General features: G+C 45.0%; 1 protein-coding gene across 5 annotated transcripts in view; it reads right to left on the reverse strand.

The window, feature by feature from the left end:
• The window catches only part of LOC120034428 (calmodulin-regulated spectrin-associated protein 3-like), a 59,176-nt gene that overhangs the window by 29,138 nt on the left and 10,481 nt on the right, over nt 1-19,557 (reverse strand). For all 5 annotated transcript variants that reach the window (XR_005474035.1, XR_005474036.1, XM_038980983.1 and 2 more), the window contains exon 2: nt 14,152-14,414. Coding sequence is in view for 3 of the 5 variants with exons in the window: in XM_038980983.1 (XP_038836911.1) it covers nt 14,152-14,414 (263 nt within the window). In the remaining 2 variants the exon portion in view is untranslated. The remainder of the gene's footprint in view (nt 1-14,151; nt 14,415-19,557) is intronic.

Below are 19,557 nucleotides of genomic sequence, written 5' to 3' on the forward strand. Positions count from 1 at the left end.
CCGGGAACAGGAAGGGCGGGGGTGCATCCTTTATGATGAACAACTCATGGTGTGATCATAACAACACACAGGAACTCAAGTCCTTCTGCCCACCCGACCTAGAATATCTTACAATCAAATGCCGGCCATTCTATCTACCAAGAGAATTCTCGTCAGTTATAGTCACAGCTGTGTACATCCCCCCTCAAGCGAACACCAAGACGGCCCTCAAGGAACTTCACTCGACTATGTAAACTGGATATACCTGCTGCATTTATTGTAGCTGGGGATTAACAAAGCAAATTTGAGATCAATGTTACCTAAATTTTATCAGCATATTGATTGCATGACACGAAAGGCTAATACTCTCGACCACTGCTACTCTAACTTCCGCAATGCATACAAAGCCCTCCTCCACCCTCACTTCGGCAAATCCGACCACGACGCCATCTTGCTAGTCCTGGCTTATAGGCAGAAACTCAAATAGGACGTACCAGTGACGAGAACCATTCAACGCTGGTCTGACCAATCGGAAGCCATGCTCCAAGATTGTTTTGATCACACGGACTGGAATATGTTCCAGTCAGCCTCAGAGAACGACATTGATCGATATGCTTCCTCAATGAGTGCGTTTATAAATAAGTGCATTGGAGATGTCGTTCCCACTGTGACTGTTAAAACCTACCCTAACCAGAAACAGTGGATGGATGGCGGCGGCATTCACGAAAAACTGAAAGCGCGATTCACTGCATTTAACCATGGAAAGAGGTCTGGTGATATGGCTGAATACAAACAGTGTAGCTATTCCCTCCGCAAGGCATTCAAACAAGCTAAGCTTCAGTATAGAGACAAAGTAGAGTTGCAATTCAACGGCTCAGACACAAGAGGTATGTGGCAGGGTCTAGAGTCAATCACTGATTACAAAAACAAAACCAGCCCAGTCGCGGACCAGGATGTCTTGCTCCCAGAGAGACTAAATAACTTCTTTGCTCGCTTTGAGGACAATACAGCGCCACTGACACGGCCCGCTACCAAAACCTGCGGACTCTCCTTCACTGCAGCCGAAGTGAGTAAAACATTTAAACGTGTTAACCCTCGCAAGGCTACAGGCCCAAACGGCATCCCCAGCCAGCTGGCTGGTGTGTTTACGGACATATTCAATCAATCCTTATCCCAGTCTGCTGTTCCCACATGCTTCAAGAGGGCCACCATTGTTCCTGTTCCCAAGAAAGCTAAGGTAACTGAGCTAAATGACTAACGCCCCGTAGCACTCACTTCCGTCATCATGAAGTGCTTTGAGAGACTAGTCAAGGACCATATCACCTCCACCCTACCTGACACCCTAGACCCATTCCAATTTGCTTACCGCCCCAATAGGTCCACAGACGACGCAATCGCAACCACACTGCACACTGCCCTAATACATCTGGACAAGAGGAATACCTATGTGAGAATGTTGTTCATCGACTACAGCTCAGCATTTAACACCATAGTACCCTCCAAACTCGTCATCAAGCTCGAGACCCTGGGTCTCGACCACATCCTGTGCAACTGGGTACTGGACTTCCTGACGGGCCGACCCCAGGTGGTGAGGGTAGGTAACAACATCTCCACCCCGCTGATCCTCAACACTGGGGCCCCACAAGGGTGCGTTCTGAGCCCTCTCCTGTACTCCCTTTTCACCCACGACTGCGTGGCCATGCACGCCTCCAACTCAATCATCAAGTTTGCTGCCGACACTACAGTGGTATACTTGTTGGTAATCAACGACAAGACGGCCTACAGGGAGGAGGTGAGGGCCCTCGGAGTGTGGTGTCAGGAAAATAACCTCACACTCATCGTCAACAAAACAAAGGAGATGATTGTGGACTTCAGGAAACAGCAGAGGGAGCACCCCCCTATCCACATTGACGGGACAGCAGTGGAGAGGTTAGTAAGTTAAGTTCCTCGGCATACACATCACGGACAAACTGAATTGGTCCACCCACACAGACAGGGTTGTGAAGAAGGCGCAGCAGCACCTCTTCAACCTCAGGAGGCTGAAGAAATTCGGCTTGTCACCAAAAGCACTCAAAAACTTTTACAGATGCACAATCGAGAGCATCCTGTCGGGCTGTATCACCGCCTGGTACGACAACCGTAAGGCTCTCCAGAGGGTAGTGAGGTCTGCACAACGCATCACTGGGGGGAAACTATCTGCCCTCCAGGACACCTACACCACCGATGTCACAGGAAGGCCATAAAGATCATCAAGGACAACAACAACCCGAGCCACTGCCTGTTCACCCCGCTACCATCCAGAAGTCAAGGTCAGTACAGGTGCATCAAAGCAGGGACCGAGAGACTGAAAAACAGCTTCTATCTCAAGGCCACCAGACTGTTAAACAGCCATCACTAACATCGAGTGGCTGCTGCCAACATACTGACTCAACTCCAGCTCACTTTAATAATGGAAATTTATGGAAATTTATCAAAAATCTATCACTAGCCACTCTAAACAATGCCACTTAATATAAATGTATATACTGTACTCTATATCATCTACTGCATCTTGCCATCTTTATGTAATACATGTATCACTAGCCACTTTAAACGATGCACTTTTATGTTTACATACCCTACATTACTCATCTCATATGTATATACTGTACTCGATACCATCTACTGCATCTTGCCTATGCCGTTCTGTTCCATCACTCATTCATATATCTTTATGTACATATTCTTTATCCCTTTACACTTGTGTATAAGGTAGTAGTTGTGGAATTGTTAGGTTAGATTACTCGTTGGTTATTACTGCATTGTCGGAACTAGAAGCACAAGCATTTCACTACACTCGCATTAACATCTGCTAACCATGTGTATGTGACAAATAAAATTTGATTTGATTTTGATTTGTATTCATAAAGTGTTTCAGAGCAGGAGTGCTGATCTAGGATCAGTTTAGCCTTTTTTGCCTGTTCACACCGCTATCATTGAGGTAAATACAGGTGCATCAAAGCTGGAACCGAGAGATTGAGAAACAGCTTCTATCTCAAGGCCATCAGACTGCTAAACAGCAATCGCTAACTCAGAGAAGCTGCTGCCCACATTGAGACCCAATCACTGGACACTTTAATAAATGGATCACTAGTCACTTTAAACAATGCCACTTTCAATAATGCCACTTTAATAATGTTTACATATCTTACCTTACTCATATCACATGTATATACTGTATTTTATACCATCTACTGCACCTTGCCTATGTCGCGGCCGGCTGCGACAGAGCATGGACTCAAACCAGGATCTCTAAATGGCACAGCTAGCACTGTGATGCGGTCCGTTAGACCGCTGCACTACTCGGGAGGCCCTTGGGCTCTCTTGAAGGCCTGTATTTATAAAGTGTTTCAGAGCAGGAGTGCTGATCTAGGATCAGTTTTGCCTTTTTTGCCTGGTATTACTCATTCTAAGGATCCACATCCCTGCAGACAGAGACTGGGGGTGAGGACAGTGAGAGCAGCAGAGGACAGAGACAGGCTGAGGGGAGAAATGGAGATGGGTTGAGGATAGAGACAAGGCACAGACAGGGGTTGAGGGCAGAAACAGGGAATGGGGGAGAAATGGAGACAGGCTGAGGACAGAGACAGGGGCAGAGATGGGCTGAGGACAGAGACGGGCTGAGGTCTGATGTATAGCTAAGACAGGGGAGAGTAATTTGGTGCAACACTGGCTGAAGAGGATAAATGTTTCATTCAAACATTACAATAGATACAGAGGACACAGAAAATATAGAAATGTACCCATGGCAATAATTGTACTGCGGTCGTTTACGTGACTGCTTGTTCAACATTGTAACAGTTGCTTCTCGTCTGCCCCTTGTACATTAATCTACCACTCTGAGCAATGATGATTATATCTTTGTCTCCCCCTCTATTAGTGTCAGTTTCACATAACGTACAACAAAATCGTCCAAAAATGGTACCCTATTCCCTAAAAAGTGTATTGCTTTTGACCTAGGCTGGGCGACATGGCCAAAATCTTTTATCACAATATTTTCACATTTGACAGTATGATGTTTTTGAATAGTAAAAGTTCTAAATCTGCTTTATGAGTAGTTCATGACCCTAGGGTGGCAACATTCTAAGTGATTTCAATGGGGCTTTCTCCATTCAAATATTTTATAGTTTTATACTGTTTCCGCATTTTGTACAATTTATACACTTTTGTTATTACAAACTCATGCTTCGCCTATTCCTCTCCGATTTAGAAGATACCGTTGCATAAACAACATGCTAGGCCTGCACCAGTACTGGTCCCAGGCTGTATTAGTTATCTGTGCTTGCTCTGAATCTTAGTTCATTTAGCAAGTTAGCTAACTTTAGCCAGCTAACTAGAGATTAGCATTAGAGGATCACAATTTATTTTAGCCACAGCTTGCTAAGAAAAGACAAACTAGCAGACAGTAGTTTGCATACAGTAAAATACAAACTAATAGCGTTATAGAACACTAGACTGCAGAGTGAACGGCAAGAACGTGCTCGTGACTCCATGGTCGAGCAACTGCTCTCTCCTTGTATGACAGGGAACGGTGTAGGGGAAGCGGCATGCAGCAGGAGGAGAGGGAGCAAGACGACTCAAGTATCAAACGGAGTAAACTATAAAAATTTGCATTACGTGCCAGAGTTGCGTATAACGTTAAAAATAATAATAATAACATTGAAATACCGTTATAGAAGGTAAAGTACAAACCCAAACCGGTCCGTGCATCATTACCGTTATATAGTAAAATACGGTATACAGCCCAGCCCTGTTTTGACCAGAACTCTATGGGCCCTGGTCACAAGTAGTGCACTATATTAGGTATAGTAAAGTAGTGCATTAAATAGGGTTCCATTTGGGACGCAGCCTGTGCCTGACATGAATTCACACAGCAGCAGCATACCAGCAGCGGGCCTCCTCCCTTCTCTCTATTGGCTAACCACATCCCCCTCTCTCTGTTATAATCATTAACCCTGTCTGAGTCCCAAATGGCACACTATTCGCTACATAGTGCACTACTTTTGACCAGAGACCAATGGGGCCTGGTCAAAAGTAGGGCAGTGGAGAGGACAGACAGGTCATAACAGATTCCCTTGTCAGGGGGGCCCTTTCTTCCATCTCAACCCCTCTCTAGTCTGAGCCTGATCTGTAACTAACCAGTGCTGGGCCCCTTTAACTCGTTGTTTACTCCAATTTCTTTATTTTACTCAAATTCTCCCTGACTGGTAGTCATCATAGCGCACACACACGGACACACTGCTGAGAGGAGAGACAGGGGCTGAGGGGAGAGACAGGGGCTGAGGGGAGAGACAGGGGCTGAGGGGCAATCTGGTAGCACAGTCAGTGCAGGGCCAGGGAGAGAGAGGAAAGACAAGGGTTGAGAGCATTCAGGGTAGCATGGGGATAAAGCTGTCATGATGTCTGCATGGTCTGGGTTGAGCTGGGCTGTCTGAGGGGGGGGATGGGGATGCCATTTCCAGCCAGCAACTCTCTCTAATGGGGAGAGAGATTCAGTCACACTTATTCAGTCAGAACACCACTCCTTGACATTGATTACACACAACAGAGCGACTGGAATGGATGTGGAGCTGAGCCATTTGCCATCATGTAGCTGCAAAGGCTGCCTTTTTAAGTGTTCAATTTATAAAACACAAAAAGTGGAGGGAAATGCAGTAAAGCATCCAAAGAGACTCAGACACAGTTCACAAACAAAAGGACCATTAACATAATGTTCATGTTAGAATGAGAGAGTCAGAGTGTGGTATTTTGGACAGAGAGAGAAAGAGAGAAGGACTGACAGTAGAGAGGAATGTGAGAGTGACAGAACGGGAGGAGGAGGAGACTGAGGTCGGTTTCACATTGAAGATAGCAAAGGGACATTCGAGAGGTATCGATTCAAGCGACAATACTTAACGTCTCGAGCGCTACCTCCGAATGTCACGCTTTACAGATTCCCCCCTCTTAGCAGGGCAGTGTAAACAACTGTCTCGTTGAGCTCAACACTCCTCCAGCATAAAATGGTAAAAGCAGAGCAATGTTTTTGAAATGGCTGAAATGTTCCTTATATTTGAGTTTACATTAAATATATTTCGTTGTTACATTGTGAAATTATCGCAGTAGCTGCTGCCTGCTGAGCCACGTAAAACTATGGGCGCCCATTCCCACCACCATAAAAAAAGTCTATGTCTACAAAATGTTGAGATGTGCAAGTCAAACTACTTAAGTCAACATTTTTGAGATAGATCATACAAATAGAATAAATGTTGTTTCATTTGTAACATTGTGTGGTGATTTCGGAGGTGGCACCACAGGTCCCAGAGTGGGGGGAATTGTTTTCCTGGGGCCCAGAGTTGTTCTTGGTCTGGTAGGCTAACCTAACCAGGTAAAACTCTGGGTATGACATTAAAAAGATTACAGCCGATTTATTACTAACTATGATAGGACCAGATTTTTTCTTATCAGATCATATGGTTTAAAAAAAACTTCTGGAGAATGAAAACATTAAAATCCTGTCAAACAAATCATGAGGCGAATAAATAAAATACATTATTTTGTCCCTCTTTTTTTCAACACTGTGTCAATATTTTGTATTAAACCTAATTAAAAGTGCTAGGGCAAATACCAGGTTGCCACACGTTTGCCGGCGGATCTCTGCAACATGGATAGATTGAAATCGCCACACAATGCTACCAATGAAGAAACATAACCTATATGTAAGATCTATATGCATTTTATTTTTGGGTGGCAGGAATGGGGTTCCATATAAAACAGCTCAACAACTCCCTGGTGAATTATTCCAAAGTTTTCAATCGCAATTTTCTTTTACCACATGTAGCCTAATGATTTGCATGATATTGATAAAAATGAAGCATGGTTTGTTGTAATTTTGTAAGGTAGGCCTACTCGTTCATTTTGATAGTCTAATGTTACTTGATGAAGACATGTTAGCTTTAGATGGTGGTGACTCTGTAATTTTGTCGTGAAACAAAAATGTAATGAGTGTACAGAAGACAAAATAAACCCTTTAAATTGTCTGCACATGCTTGCGAATTGTTGCGTAAGCAAGAAAGTCAACCAAACCCTCTCGGCTCGTGACATACCCGTAGCTAATGTGAATTGAAAAGTGTATGTGCATATTGCGTAAATCAACATTTTGTCCAGATAACTCTATTCAGTGAGAATAAGCTCTATTTCACTATGGTGTAATACAGTGATCATTCAGGAGGGAGTAGACTACAGGGCCATTCGCAACAAAAGTGTGGAATGAGAGCATAGTAAAGAGGAAGAGAGGAGGGGTTGGGGTCACATATTTCCCGTCCTGACCCTGCGGAGCTCGCTAAGCCAAATCACAAGTTCACCTTAATGAGAAGGGAGAGAGAGGTGCAAACCTGGAACATAGGGCACACACTCTGCCAGCCAAATCGCCATAAGAACCAACAATCTGACCCACAATGCTCCTCAGCACCCACAATCCTGGGCGTGGCGGTGGTGATCTACTCCCCCACCGGCTTAACACCGGGTCGCTCTGCTCAGAATCCTCTTGAGCTGACCGGACATAACATATCCTCCAAAAATTAAATAATATAATATTAAGCTATATATTAACCTGTCTATAAGGAAGTCATTAATTGCTGCATTGGGAATACTTCGACAATCATCCATGTCAATAATAACAACAAGAGGAAAACAAACACCAAAGGAGGTGAAATCTGATTATATCTGAAATATGACTTAACCCTCTCAACCCCTCCTCCCCAGCCACAGCCCCCATGAAATCCAGGGTTAGACAGAGGGACAAACAGAAGGATCAGCCAGCCAGCCAGCCGGCCAGCCGGCCAGCCGGCCAGCCGGCCAGCCGGCCAGGTCTGGGGGATAAGTGGGGTTGGTGGGTGCGGAGTGCTCTTGGGGTCGCTGTGGGGATCAGTGGGGAGGGGGGGGGGGGGGGTGCAGCGCGGCAGGGTTGGGTGGAGCTAATGCGCTACCCGGCACCCCTCCGCCCCTCTGACAACACATGGCTCCCCGAGTGTGCTGTGCCAGCTTTTTACAACCCTCCCATCTGGATAACATTGTTGTCCCGTCCCCCCCCAAAAAACCACATTACAAGATCAATGTTGCGATCCCTGGCAGCTTTCCTTTGTTGACTCTTCTCTGTAACAAACAAAAGAAAAAGAAACACTAAAATGTTATTTCTCCCCTTGGCAGGCCTGGGTGGTACCGTGATGGGCCAAATGTTGCGAGACGATGTTCAGCAGCATTCCGTCTGTGTCCCAAATGGCACCCTATCTCCTATATAGTGCACATCTTTTGACCAGAGCCCTATGGGTGAACTACTGGGGCCTGGTCAAAAGTAGTACACTAAATAGGGAATAGGGTGCCATTTGGTACACAGCCTGTGCCACTTCTAATTCCTACTGCGCTCTAGACGGATGCTAACTCGAGCGAAAACTTGCGTGCCCAGCAGTATGACTTAAGTCAACATGTCAGCGACTCACTAACCAAAACCAACCATAGACACAGGCAGGGATTTCTGGAACAGGGCTATCCTGTGACCACCCCCACTGCTCCCCCAAAGTACATTCATGCCGTTGTCATATGTAGGCTACATAACATTTGAATGAACTTCACTGACTCTAAGTCACTCTGGATAAAGTGTCTGCTAAATTACCAAAACGTAAATGTAACAAACTTATCTGTAAGTAAACAATAATATATTCGGTTTACCCTTGCTGTGTGTGTGCGCGTGTCTGGTGTGAAATGGCTAGCTAGTTAGCAGTGCGCGCTAGTAGCGTTTCAAATTGGTGACGTTACTTGCTCTGAGACCTTGAAGTGTTACCTTCAAGGTCTCAAGGTCTCTTTTGGCCACGACTGTACACAAAAGGGCTGCGGCTTTTGTGGAGCGATAGGTAACGATGTGTCTTGGGAGGCAGTTGTAGATGTGTTCACAGGGTCCCTGGTTCGAGCCCGGGTTAGGGGCAAGGAGAGAGACGGAAGCAATACTGATTATGTGTGTGTGCTTTGGTTGGTTTGTGAACATGCTTTGTGTGTGCGTGACTGCATGCATTCATGACACAGATGAGCTTTAATATAAAGCCGCACACTACAGCAGCAGATTGCTGTTGCTTCAAAGCTGTTTACTGGCCAAGGCCCACATTGCTGCACTGCTCCATCCTCTTAATGTTGTGCGTGCGTGTTGCATGACCCACTTTCCCCCCTGACAGAGCCAGGCAGCGGCGGCCCAGCTCAGACAGCAGCACTGTCCCAAAGCTCAAGCTCAGAGAGCACTACAAGTGCAAGTTGAGTAGCAGCAGTAGCAGCAGCCTAACAGTGGCAGCCAAGCAGTGAGTGTCACTATCAGCTCTTGGCCAGCTGAGGCTGAGGCACCCTCCCAGGTCTGGCAGCAACACCATCATGGAGCTGAGACAGCACCAGCTGAGCACAGAACACAGCACACACTGTACTAGCTGACCACAGAACACAGCACAGACAGTACTAGCTAAGCACAGAACAGTATGAGCTGAGCACAGAACATAGCACAGACTGTACTAGCTGAGCAAAGACAGCACGCACAGCACACTGGAGCACAACTCTCACCTCCACTATTCCATCGGTTCCATTGTGCCAGCCAGGCAAGCTCAATTGATCGCAACTTAAGTGTTTGAAAGAAAGTCAATACTATTTGAACCTAGGTCTGGATGAGACAGCACACTTCTCCCCTCACACACCACTGGTCCAATTAGTACAAGGACCTGCAGACAGCGACACCACCAGGTGCCCTGGCCAACAGGTAGAGAGCTCCAGGCAGTTTCGCGAGAGGCGTGTGCTGCTCAGCATAACATTACACTCTGGTTCTATTTTCAAGAATTGCTCACAGACGAGAACACTTGATAAAGTGACTCGACAGCCCAGTGTAGAGGCACCAGGCAGAGTTAGTAGCAGAAACAGGGGCACAGGCAGAGGTAGAAGCAGAGAGGCAAAGGCACCAGGCAGAGAAGCAGAGAAAGAGTTAGAGGTGGAGTTAGAGAGAGGCGGAGGCAGGGGTAACGGAGCGTTCTACTTTTCACCTGACTGACTACGAGGGAAACACGCCTGACTACAGCTACACAGGTTCTCCTGAAACAGACTTCAGGGCATTCAAATCACAGCGCCAGTGTCTGTTGGGCTGGTGTCTGCAAGAGGAGCTGGGCTGGCTGGGGGTGAGAACATAGATGTTGTAGTGAAGATTATATACAGTATAGGGGGGGGGGGGGGTAATATTGTTAAAGCCACACTGTAAACATTTGCAGAGTGTCGAAGTATGCTCATGCAGCCAAAATGTAGCCTTTGACAACAGCACTTCCATGATGTATAATAATACGTCAATGATGTCTAGTGCTCAAGAGCTGAGGTTCAAAGCAAGTTGGAATTCCATTAATTGTTTACAAAATCTTCTACATCTCATTAAGATATATTTTTTTTAATCGAGAAGGTATAATATTTAATTAGTTAAAGACTGTAAGATTACATACTCGTCAAATTGGGTCACAGTGAATTCAGAGAAATTAAGCTGTAATACATCTGTTCCTATTTGAACAGGCTCAGGCCTCCGGAACCATGCGGGTTCCCTTTCTTCTAATTGGCTGCTGAGAGAGATCATTTGGCCAATTGAATGGGAATATGGTTCTCAGACGGAGCAGACATGATCAAGCTTCAATGACCACATAACAATGCAAGAGCGAGAAAGAGAAACAGAAACAGGCAATAGCTAGATTTCCATCCAATTGGCGACAGATTTTCTTGCAAATATTCTAAAACCTGCATAAAGACTTGTTGCGCATAAAAATCAGTGCATGATGACGTAGTGCACACAACATTTTTATTTTTCACTTAAGTTTTTATATATTATATTTTTTAACAAAAACTGTTGCGTTAAATAGCAAATGTGCCCAATCGGGTCTTGGCACGTGCACTCCAGCCAACAGCTCGTAGTTCAAGTGAGGGTAGGCTAGTCTATATGATGAGATTATTATGGATAAGAGTCAGAATATTTGTATGTCAAACAGCAGTCAAGCATCAATCATCAAGCTCATCACCTTGCACTTTCACCACCCTGTGAAGTTCATCATAACTTACAGTGCCTTCAGAAAGTTACAGCCTTAATTAAAAATGGATGACATTTCCCCCCCATCTACACACAAGTAGCTAATTTACATAAATATTCACACCCCTGAGTAAATACCTGTTAGAATCCCCTTTGGCATCGATTACAGCTGTGAGTATTTCTGGGTAAGTCTACGAGCTTTGCACACCTGGATTGTACAATATTTGCACATTCTTCTTTTAAAAATTCTTCAAGCACTGTTAAGTTGGTTGTAGATCGACATTTTCAAGCCTCGTCATAGATTTTCAAGACGATTTAAGTCAAAACTGTAACTAGGCCACTCAGGAACACTCAATGTCATCTTGGTAAGTAACCCAAATATTTGGCCTTGTGTTTTAGGTTATTGTCCTGCTGAAAGGTGAATTTGTCTCCCAGTGTCTGTTGGAAAGCAGACTGAACAAGTTTCCCTTTAGGATTTTGCCTGTGTGTAGCTCTATTCGGTTTATTTTTATCCTAATAACTCTGTAGTCCTTGCCGATGACAAGCATACCCATAACACGATGAAGCCACGACCATGCTTGAAAATATTAAGAGTGGTACTCAGTGTTGTGTTGGATTTTCCCCAAACATAAGGCTTTGTATTCAGGACATGAAGTACATTTCTTTGGCAATTTATGTGCCTTTTTGCAAACAGGATGCATGTACAGGCTTCGATCTTTTCACTTTGTCATTTAGGTTAGTATTGTGGAGTAACTACAATGTTGATCCATCCTCAATGTTATCCTATCACAGCCATTAAAAAATGTTTTAATGTCACCATTGGCTTCATGGTGAAATCCCTGAGCGGTTTTGTTCCTCTCCGGCAACTGAGTTAGGAAGGACGCCTGTATCTTTGTAGTGACTGGGTGTATTGATTCACCATCCAAAGTGTAATTAATAACTTCACCATGCTCAAAAGGGATATTCAATGGCTGCTATTTTTTTATACCCTTCTACCAATAGGTGCCCTTCTTTGCAAGGCATTGAAAAACCTCCCCGGTCTTTGTGGTTGAATCTGTGTTTGAAATTCACTGCTCAGTTGGACCTTACAGATAATTGTATGTGTGGGGTACAGAGAGGTAGTACTCATTCAAAAATAATGTTAAACACTATTAATGTACAGTCGTGGCCAAAAGTTTTGAGAATGACAAATATTAATTTTCACAAAGTTTGCTGCTTCAGTGTCTTTAGATATTTTTGTCAGATGTTACTATGGAATACTGAAGTTATAATTACAAGCATTTCATAAGTGTCAAAGGCTTTTATTGACAATTACATGAAGTTGATGCAAAGAGTCAATATTTGCAGTGTTGACCCTTCTTTTTCAAGACCTCTGCAATCCGCCCTGGCATGCTGTCAATTAACTTCTGGGCCACATCCTGGCTGATGGCAGCCCATTCTTGCATAATCAATGCTTGGAGTTTGTCAGAATGTGGGTTTTTGTTTGTCCACCCGCCTCTTGAGGATTGACCACAAGTTCTCAATGGGATTATTTCCTGGCCATGGACCCAAAATATTGATGTTTTGTTCCCCAAGCCACTTAGTTATCACTTTTGCCTTATGGCAAGGTGCTCCATCATGCTGGAAAAGGCATTGTTCGTCACCAAACTGTTCCTGGATGGTTGGGAGAAGTTGCTCTCGGAGAATGTGTTGGTACCATTCTTTATTCATGGCTGTGTTCTTAGGCAAAATTGTGAGTGAGCCCACTCCCTTGGCTGAGTAGCAACCCCACACATGAATGGTCTCAGGATGCTTTACTGTTGGCATGACACAGGACAGATGGTAGCGCTCACCTTGTCTTCTCCGGACAAGCTTTTTTCCGGATGCCCCAAACAATCGGAAAGGGGATTCAGAGAAAATGACTTTACCCCAGTCCAGTTCATTTGCATGGCAAAGAGGGACTTAGCAATTAATCTGATTACTCTTCATAACATTCTGGAGTATATGCAAATTGTCATCATACAAACTGAGGCAGCAGACTGTGAAAATTTATATTTATGTCATTCTCTAAACTTTTGGCCACGACTGTACACAGAGTGAGTCCATGCAACTTGTGAAGCAAATTTTTACTAAACTTATTTAGGCTTGCCATAACAAAAGGGGCAGAATACTTATAAAAAAAATTATCTTTAACTAGGCAAGTCAGTTTTAAGAACAAATTCTTATTTTCGATGACAGCCTAAGAACAGTGGGTTAACTGCCTTGATCAGGGGCAGAACAACAGATTTTTACCTTGTCAGCTCGGGGGACTCGATCTTACAACCTTCCAGTTACTAGTCCAACGCTCTAACCACTAGGCTACTTGCCGCCCCGTTATTGACTCAAGACATTTCAGCTTTAGTAATTAACTTGTAAAAAACATTTAATATCTAAAAACATAATTCCAATTTGACATTATGGAGTACTGTGTGTAGGCCAGCGACACAAAATCTCATATTAATCCATTTTAAATTCAGGCTGTAACAGAACAAAATGTGGGGGAAAAAATCATGGGGTGTGAACACTTTCTGAAGGCTCTGTATGGCATCTGTACCAGGGAATGGGTCCACAAAGGGGGTAGTCCCACACCCCAATCCTCTCCACAGCTTTAACATCCCCACTCCCCCATGGCCAGCAGTCATGGCTGAGGGTGACCAGACAATGCCTGTGTGTGTCCCTATGAGGCAGACCGTATGCCCAGACGACCAGATCGATCACTGCTGGAGGGATTATTGTGACAGCAGGACTGGTCCAGTGGCAGTTTCCAGTGCAGCTTCGATCTTCCCTCAATTGAACCTGTGTGTTGTGGCAGTCGTCCCCAGTCACCCCAATACCATCCCAGGGGCATTACTAATACTGGGAGACTGGTGGCCAACAGTAAAACAGAAATCCTCCTCCGTTTACATATTTCCATAACTCGAACCATAGTCTCACATGTCAGACGAAACATAACACGAGACTTGGTTCTGGGTGCCAAGATTACCCAAAATCACAATGGACTAAACCATGTCAACACACCATATGCACCATATGCCACACCCACTCCCACCTCTTACCATTTTGATTGGTTTATGCCGGAGGTCCACGTCAGACACGGGGACGTCTTGATCTTTGGGGGCCACGCCCCTGTTGGCGAGGAGCTGCAGCAGGGTGGCGTTGTCTTTTGGGGCCCCTGGTCCCCCCTGGTCCCCCTGCAGCAGACCGTAGGTGCGGCAGTAGAGTTCAGAGGAGAGCAGGAGGCGTGTGACGGGGGGCTTCAGGTGCTCCTGCTCATACTGGTCACAGTAGAAGAGCTCCCGCAACTCCACTGGAACATGCTCTACGGACGGAGAAGAGGGACAAAAACAGTGAGTGAAATAATCATGTTGTGGGAGACGAGTACACTATTAATAGGTAAAACAAGCGCATCAATGGAGCGTGTTTCCACTGAGGGAGAAAATACTAAAAAGATACCCAGACTGCATCCAAAAGACATGTGAATTCACAATGCAGCTGTGCTGCTGCATGCAACGTTTTGGGTTTCACGGTGCGTCGCTTTCAAGTGGTTAAGCATCGCACCTGTACCACCATTACTGTACCTCAATTCCACCTCGGAAAGTTTGTATTTCATTCTCATTTAACTTCTCAAAGTATTGCCATACAGGACTCCACAGCTGCCATTTTAACGACAATGACTTAGTCGTGGCGACTCCTTGCACGGCTCCTTATACGTTGACTCCCATTTCTGAGTGTCAAGATTCGATTCCGGTGGTATTCAGTATTTTTGGAACGAAGTTCTTCGAAGTACGGCAACTAATCAAACACTAGCATCTTTCATATCATGCTAGCGAGGGATGGAGAATGAAGGGAGGGGCACAGTATAGGCAGTAGGGCCGAGAACGATACTATTATCGTGATACACTACATAACCAAAAGTATGTGGACACCTGCTTGTCGAATATCTCATTCCAAAATCATGGGCATTAATATGGAGTTGGTCCCTCCTTTGCTGCTATAACAGCCTCCACTCAGTTTAATCTGCTTCATGTTGACATTTTTGATATGGAAAAAAATATTGGTATCATCCCGGCCCTAATGGGCATGTCGGCTACCAGCCAGACAGAGTCAGAACCGTGGACTATCTGCAATCAAAAGCTGTATCTCACAATGGCATACTGTATCTCGCAGATTTCTTGGCTTGCCATGTCTCGTAACTTCAGTAAATCAGGGCCTATCATCAATGAATAGGCTAGGATATTGAGATGAGCAAGATGCAATACAAAAGTATCTGCGCATGTGCACAGGTTCGCTTTCAAGCTGTTCACAGGGCGGTAGCAAGGGCACCAACGCTGTTCACTTTCTGCATTTACAAAAACATTAACAATTATAATTAGGTTAGATTTTTCTTAACATTAAGGATCCCAATTTCGTTTTAACATAAAAAATGTCACACCCTTAATACCAGAGGACTTTAAAAGGAATAGTGTGCTATTTCAGAGGCAGCCACAATCTCTCAGCAGTGTGTTGTGGATATAGGTTACACAGAACATCAACAAAACACGCCGTTCAAAGTCCGCACAATATCATTGACAAAACACAGTTTAAAGTCCTATTGTCAGATACACACACATTCTGTTTATCTCTTAGTATCTAATAGAACGTATAATTGTTAATGTTTTTGTAAATGCAGAAAGTGAACAGCGTGTTTCCTCATCAATTATACACCGAGTATAAAAAAACATTAGGAACACTAGCTCTTTCTATGACATAGCTGTCACCTGGATTCCATCCTGGTCAGTCTATGATCCTTTGTTGATGTCACTTGTTAAATCCACTTCAAAAATCAGTGCAGATGAAGAGGAAAAGACCGGTTAAAGAAGCATTTTTAAAGCCTTGAGACAATTGAGACATGGATTGTGTGTGTGCCATTAAGTGCCTTTGAACGAGGTATGTTAGTAGGTGCCAAGCGCACCAGTTTGAGTGTGTCTAGAACTCCGACGCTGCTGGGATTTTCATGCCCAACAGTTTCCTGTGCGTATCAAGAATGGTCCACACCCAAAGGACATCCAGCCAACTTGACACAACTTTGGAAAGCACTGAGGTCAACATGGGCCATCATCCCTGTGGAATGCTTTCGACACCTTGTTGAGTCCACGCCCTGACAAATTGAGGCTGTTCTGAGGGCAAAAGGAGGTGCAACTCTATTTTAGGAAGGTGTTCCTAATGTTTTGTACACGCAGTGTATAGTGAAGGTATAGCGTTTGATTACCTTGACAGTACTATGGGCATAGTTCGATATGGATAGGCAATGCTAGGCATCTGCCTAAGCAACTACAATCATCTGAGTGAATGAGCTGAGCAGGGTACATGTATGTGCGCTTGTCGTGCATTTGTGTGCGCGTGTGGCGTGCGTCTCGGTGTTGTGTTTTTCACAGCAAATCCAGCCAGCCAATCATAGGGCCTGCAGGAGTCATAAGGTTACAGATATAGGCACGATACACAGGTTACAATTTGATATTTTCTGGAGGCTAGTATCAACTCCTCCCTCCATTTCCCTGTCTAAATGTTCATTCAGCAGTTCAGGTCTCATGGTGACAGTGTCATTCTCCCGCCACGGGAACGATACTGTGGTGCATTCCATTTCCAACCCCACGCCACACATGTCAGTCAGTCCGTGGTTCCGTCCCAAATGGCATACTATTCTCTATATAAAATGCACTACCTGGGCCATTTTGGATGCGGACAGTATGGAACCACATTATCAGTCTGTGTCAAGAGGAGTGAAATTACACAACATCCAGGCCTAGAGGTTAGAGTTAACGGTTAGCATATGAGAATTACCAGACAGAGCCCTGTGGTATTGATAGATAAATAGGGTTCTGTTCATTAGGCATCAACGGCAGAAAACAGACTACCTTGACCTATCAATTAAGAAAAGCTCAATTTCATTTTCCATTGTGTGCACCGATGAACACGACCCCGGTGTTTTATTTTTAGCTGAAGGCAGTCTCTGTAGGAAATTATCTTTAAGGCGACTTCTGGACAGAGTTGACAGAAACCTATGCTTTGTGGCACATTTCTTCCAGAGCAGCTAGGACAAGAAAGTAACCTGAACCTTGTGAAAGGGCAAAAAAAAAAACACTGTCTGCATCCCAAATGGCACCATATTCCCTATATAGTGCACTACTTTTGACTAGCTCTGGTCAAAAGTAGTGCATTATAAGGGGAATAGGGTGCCATTTGGGGCAGACACACGGTTTCCACCTCAATGGAGCACACAGCACCATGTAGGAAACAAGTCCTTTTAGCAGAGCACACAATGTGAAGCACAGTCCAGGAAGATGTTGAAGAGCACAAAGTAAACACTACTTGGAGAGAAAGTCCTTGGACTGGTTTTCAGTAAACACGACCGGACACGCACCACACACACAAACCCATACAAACATGAATCTGAAAACCCACGTCCGACACACCCTCTTAACAAACTGGTTTAGTGGTATTCAGAGTGGATGAGACTAGGGCTGCCTCCCGAGGGGCGCAGTGGTCTAAGGCACTGCACCGCAGTGCTAGCTGTGCCACTAGAGATCCTGGTTCGAGTCCAGGCTCTGTCGCAGCCGGCCGCGACCGGGAGACCCATGGGGCGGCGTACAATTGGCCCAGCGTCGTCCGGGTTAGGGGCCGGGCGCAATGCACGCTGACATGAGCGGCAGGTGTACGGTGTTTCCTCCGACACACTCGGCTGGCTTCCGAGTTAAGTGGGCATTGTGTCAAGAAGCAGAGCGGCTTGGTTGGGTTGTGTTTCAGAGGACGCACGGCTCTCGACCTTTGCCTCTCCTGAGTCCATATGGGATTTGCAGCCATAGGACAAGACTGTAACTACCAATTGGATACCACGAAATGTAAAAAAAAAAAAAAAAAAAAAAACTTTTTTTTTTAAAGACTAGGGCTGTTACGGTGACCCCCTTACCGCCACACCGGCGGTCGCGAGTCATTTTTTTAATTTATTTTTTTATCTTTATTTAAACAGGTAGGCTAGTTGAGAACAAGTTCTCATTTGCAACTGCGACCTGGCCAAGATAAAGCATAGCAGTGTGAACAGACAACAACACAGAGTTACACATGGAGTAAACAATAAACAAGTCAATAACATAGTAGGGAAAAAAAAGAAAAAAAAGAGAATCTATATACAATGTGTGCAAAAGGCATGGGGAGGTAGGCAATAAATAGGCCATAGGAGCGAATAATTACAATTTAGCAGATTAACACTGGGGTGATAAATCATCAGATGATCATGTGCAAATAGAGATACTGGTGTGCAAAAGAGCAGAAAAGTAAATAAATGAAAACAGTATGGGGATGGGGTAGGTAAATTGGGTGGGCTATATACCGATGGACTATGTACAGCTGCAGCGATCGGTTAGCTGCTCAGATAGCAGATGTTTAAAGTTGTTGAGGGAGATAAAAGTCTCCAACTTCAGAGATTTTTGCAATTCGTTCCAGTCGCAGGCAGCAGAGAACTGGAAGGAAAGGCGGCCAAATGAGGTTTTGGCTTTAGGGATGATCAGTGAGATACACCTGCTGGAGCGCGTACTACGAGTGGGTGTTGCCATCGTGACCAGTGAACTGAGATAAGGCGGCGCTTTACCTAGCATAGCCTTGTAGATGACCTGGAGCCAGTGGGTCTGACGACGAACATGCAGCGAGGGCCAGCCGACTAGAGCATACAGGTCGCAGTGGTGGGTGGTATAAGGTGCTTTAGTAACAAAACGGATGGCACTGTGATAAACTGCATCCAGTTTGCTGAGTAGAGTATTGGAAGCTATTTTGTAGATGACATCGCCGAAGTCGAGGATCGGTAGGATAGTCAATTTTACTAGGGTAAGTTTGGCGGCGTGAGTGAAGGAGGCTTTGTTGCGAAATAGAAAGCCGACTCTCGATTTGATTTTGGATTGGAGATGTTTGATATGAGACTGGAAGGAGAGTTTACAGTCTAGCCAGACACCTAGGTACTTATAGATGTCCACATATTCTAGGTCGGAACCATCCAGGGTGGTGATGCTAGTCGGGCGTGCGGGTGCAGGCAGCGACCGGTTGAAAAGCATGCATTTGGTTTTACTAGCGTTTAAGAGCAGTTGGAGGCCACGGAAGGAGTGTTGTATGGCATTGAAGCTCGTTTGGAGGTTAGATAGCACAGTGTCCAAGGAAGGGCCAGAAGTATACAGAATGGTGTCGTCTGCGTAGAGGTGGATCAGGGAATCGCCCGCAGCAAGAGCAACATCATTGATATATACAGAGAAAAGAGTCGGCCCGAGAATTGAACCCTGTGGTACCCCCATAGAGACTGCCAGAGGACCGGACAACATGCCCTCCGATTTGACACACTGAACTCTGTCTAAAAAGTAGTTGGTGAACCAGGCAAGGCAGTCATTAGAAAAACCGAGGCTACTGAGTCTGCCGATAAGAATATGGTGATTGACAGAGTC

Source organism: Salvelinus namaycush, chromosome 41 (genome assembly GCF_016432855.1).
Source record: "Salvelinus namaycush isolate Seneca chromosome 41, SaNama_1.0, whole genome shotgun sequence".
Taxonomy (NCBI): Eukaryota; Metazoa; Chordata; class Actinopteri; order Salmoniformes; family Salmonidae; genus Salvelinus; species Salvelinus namaycush.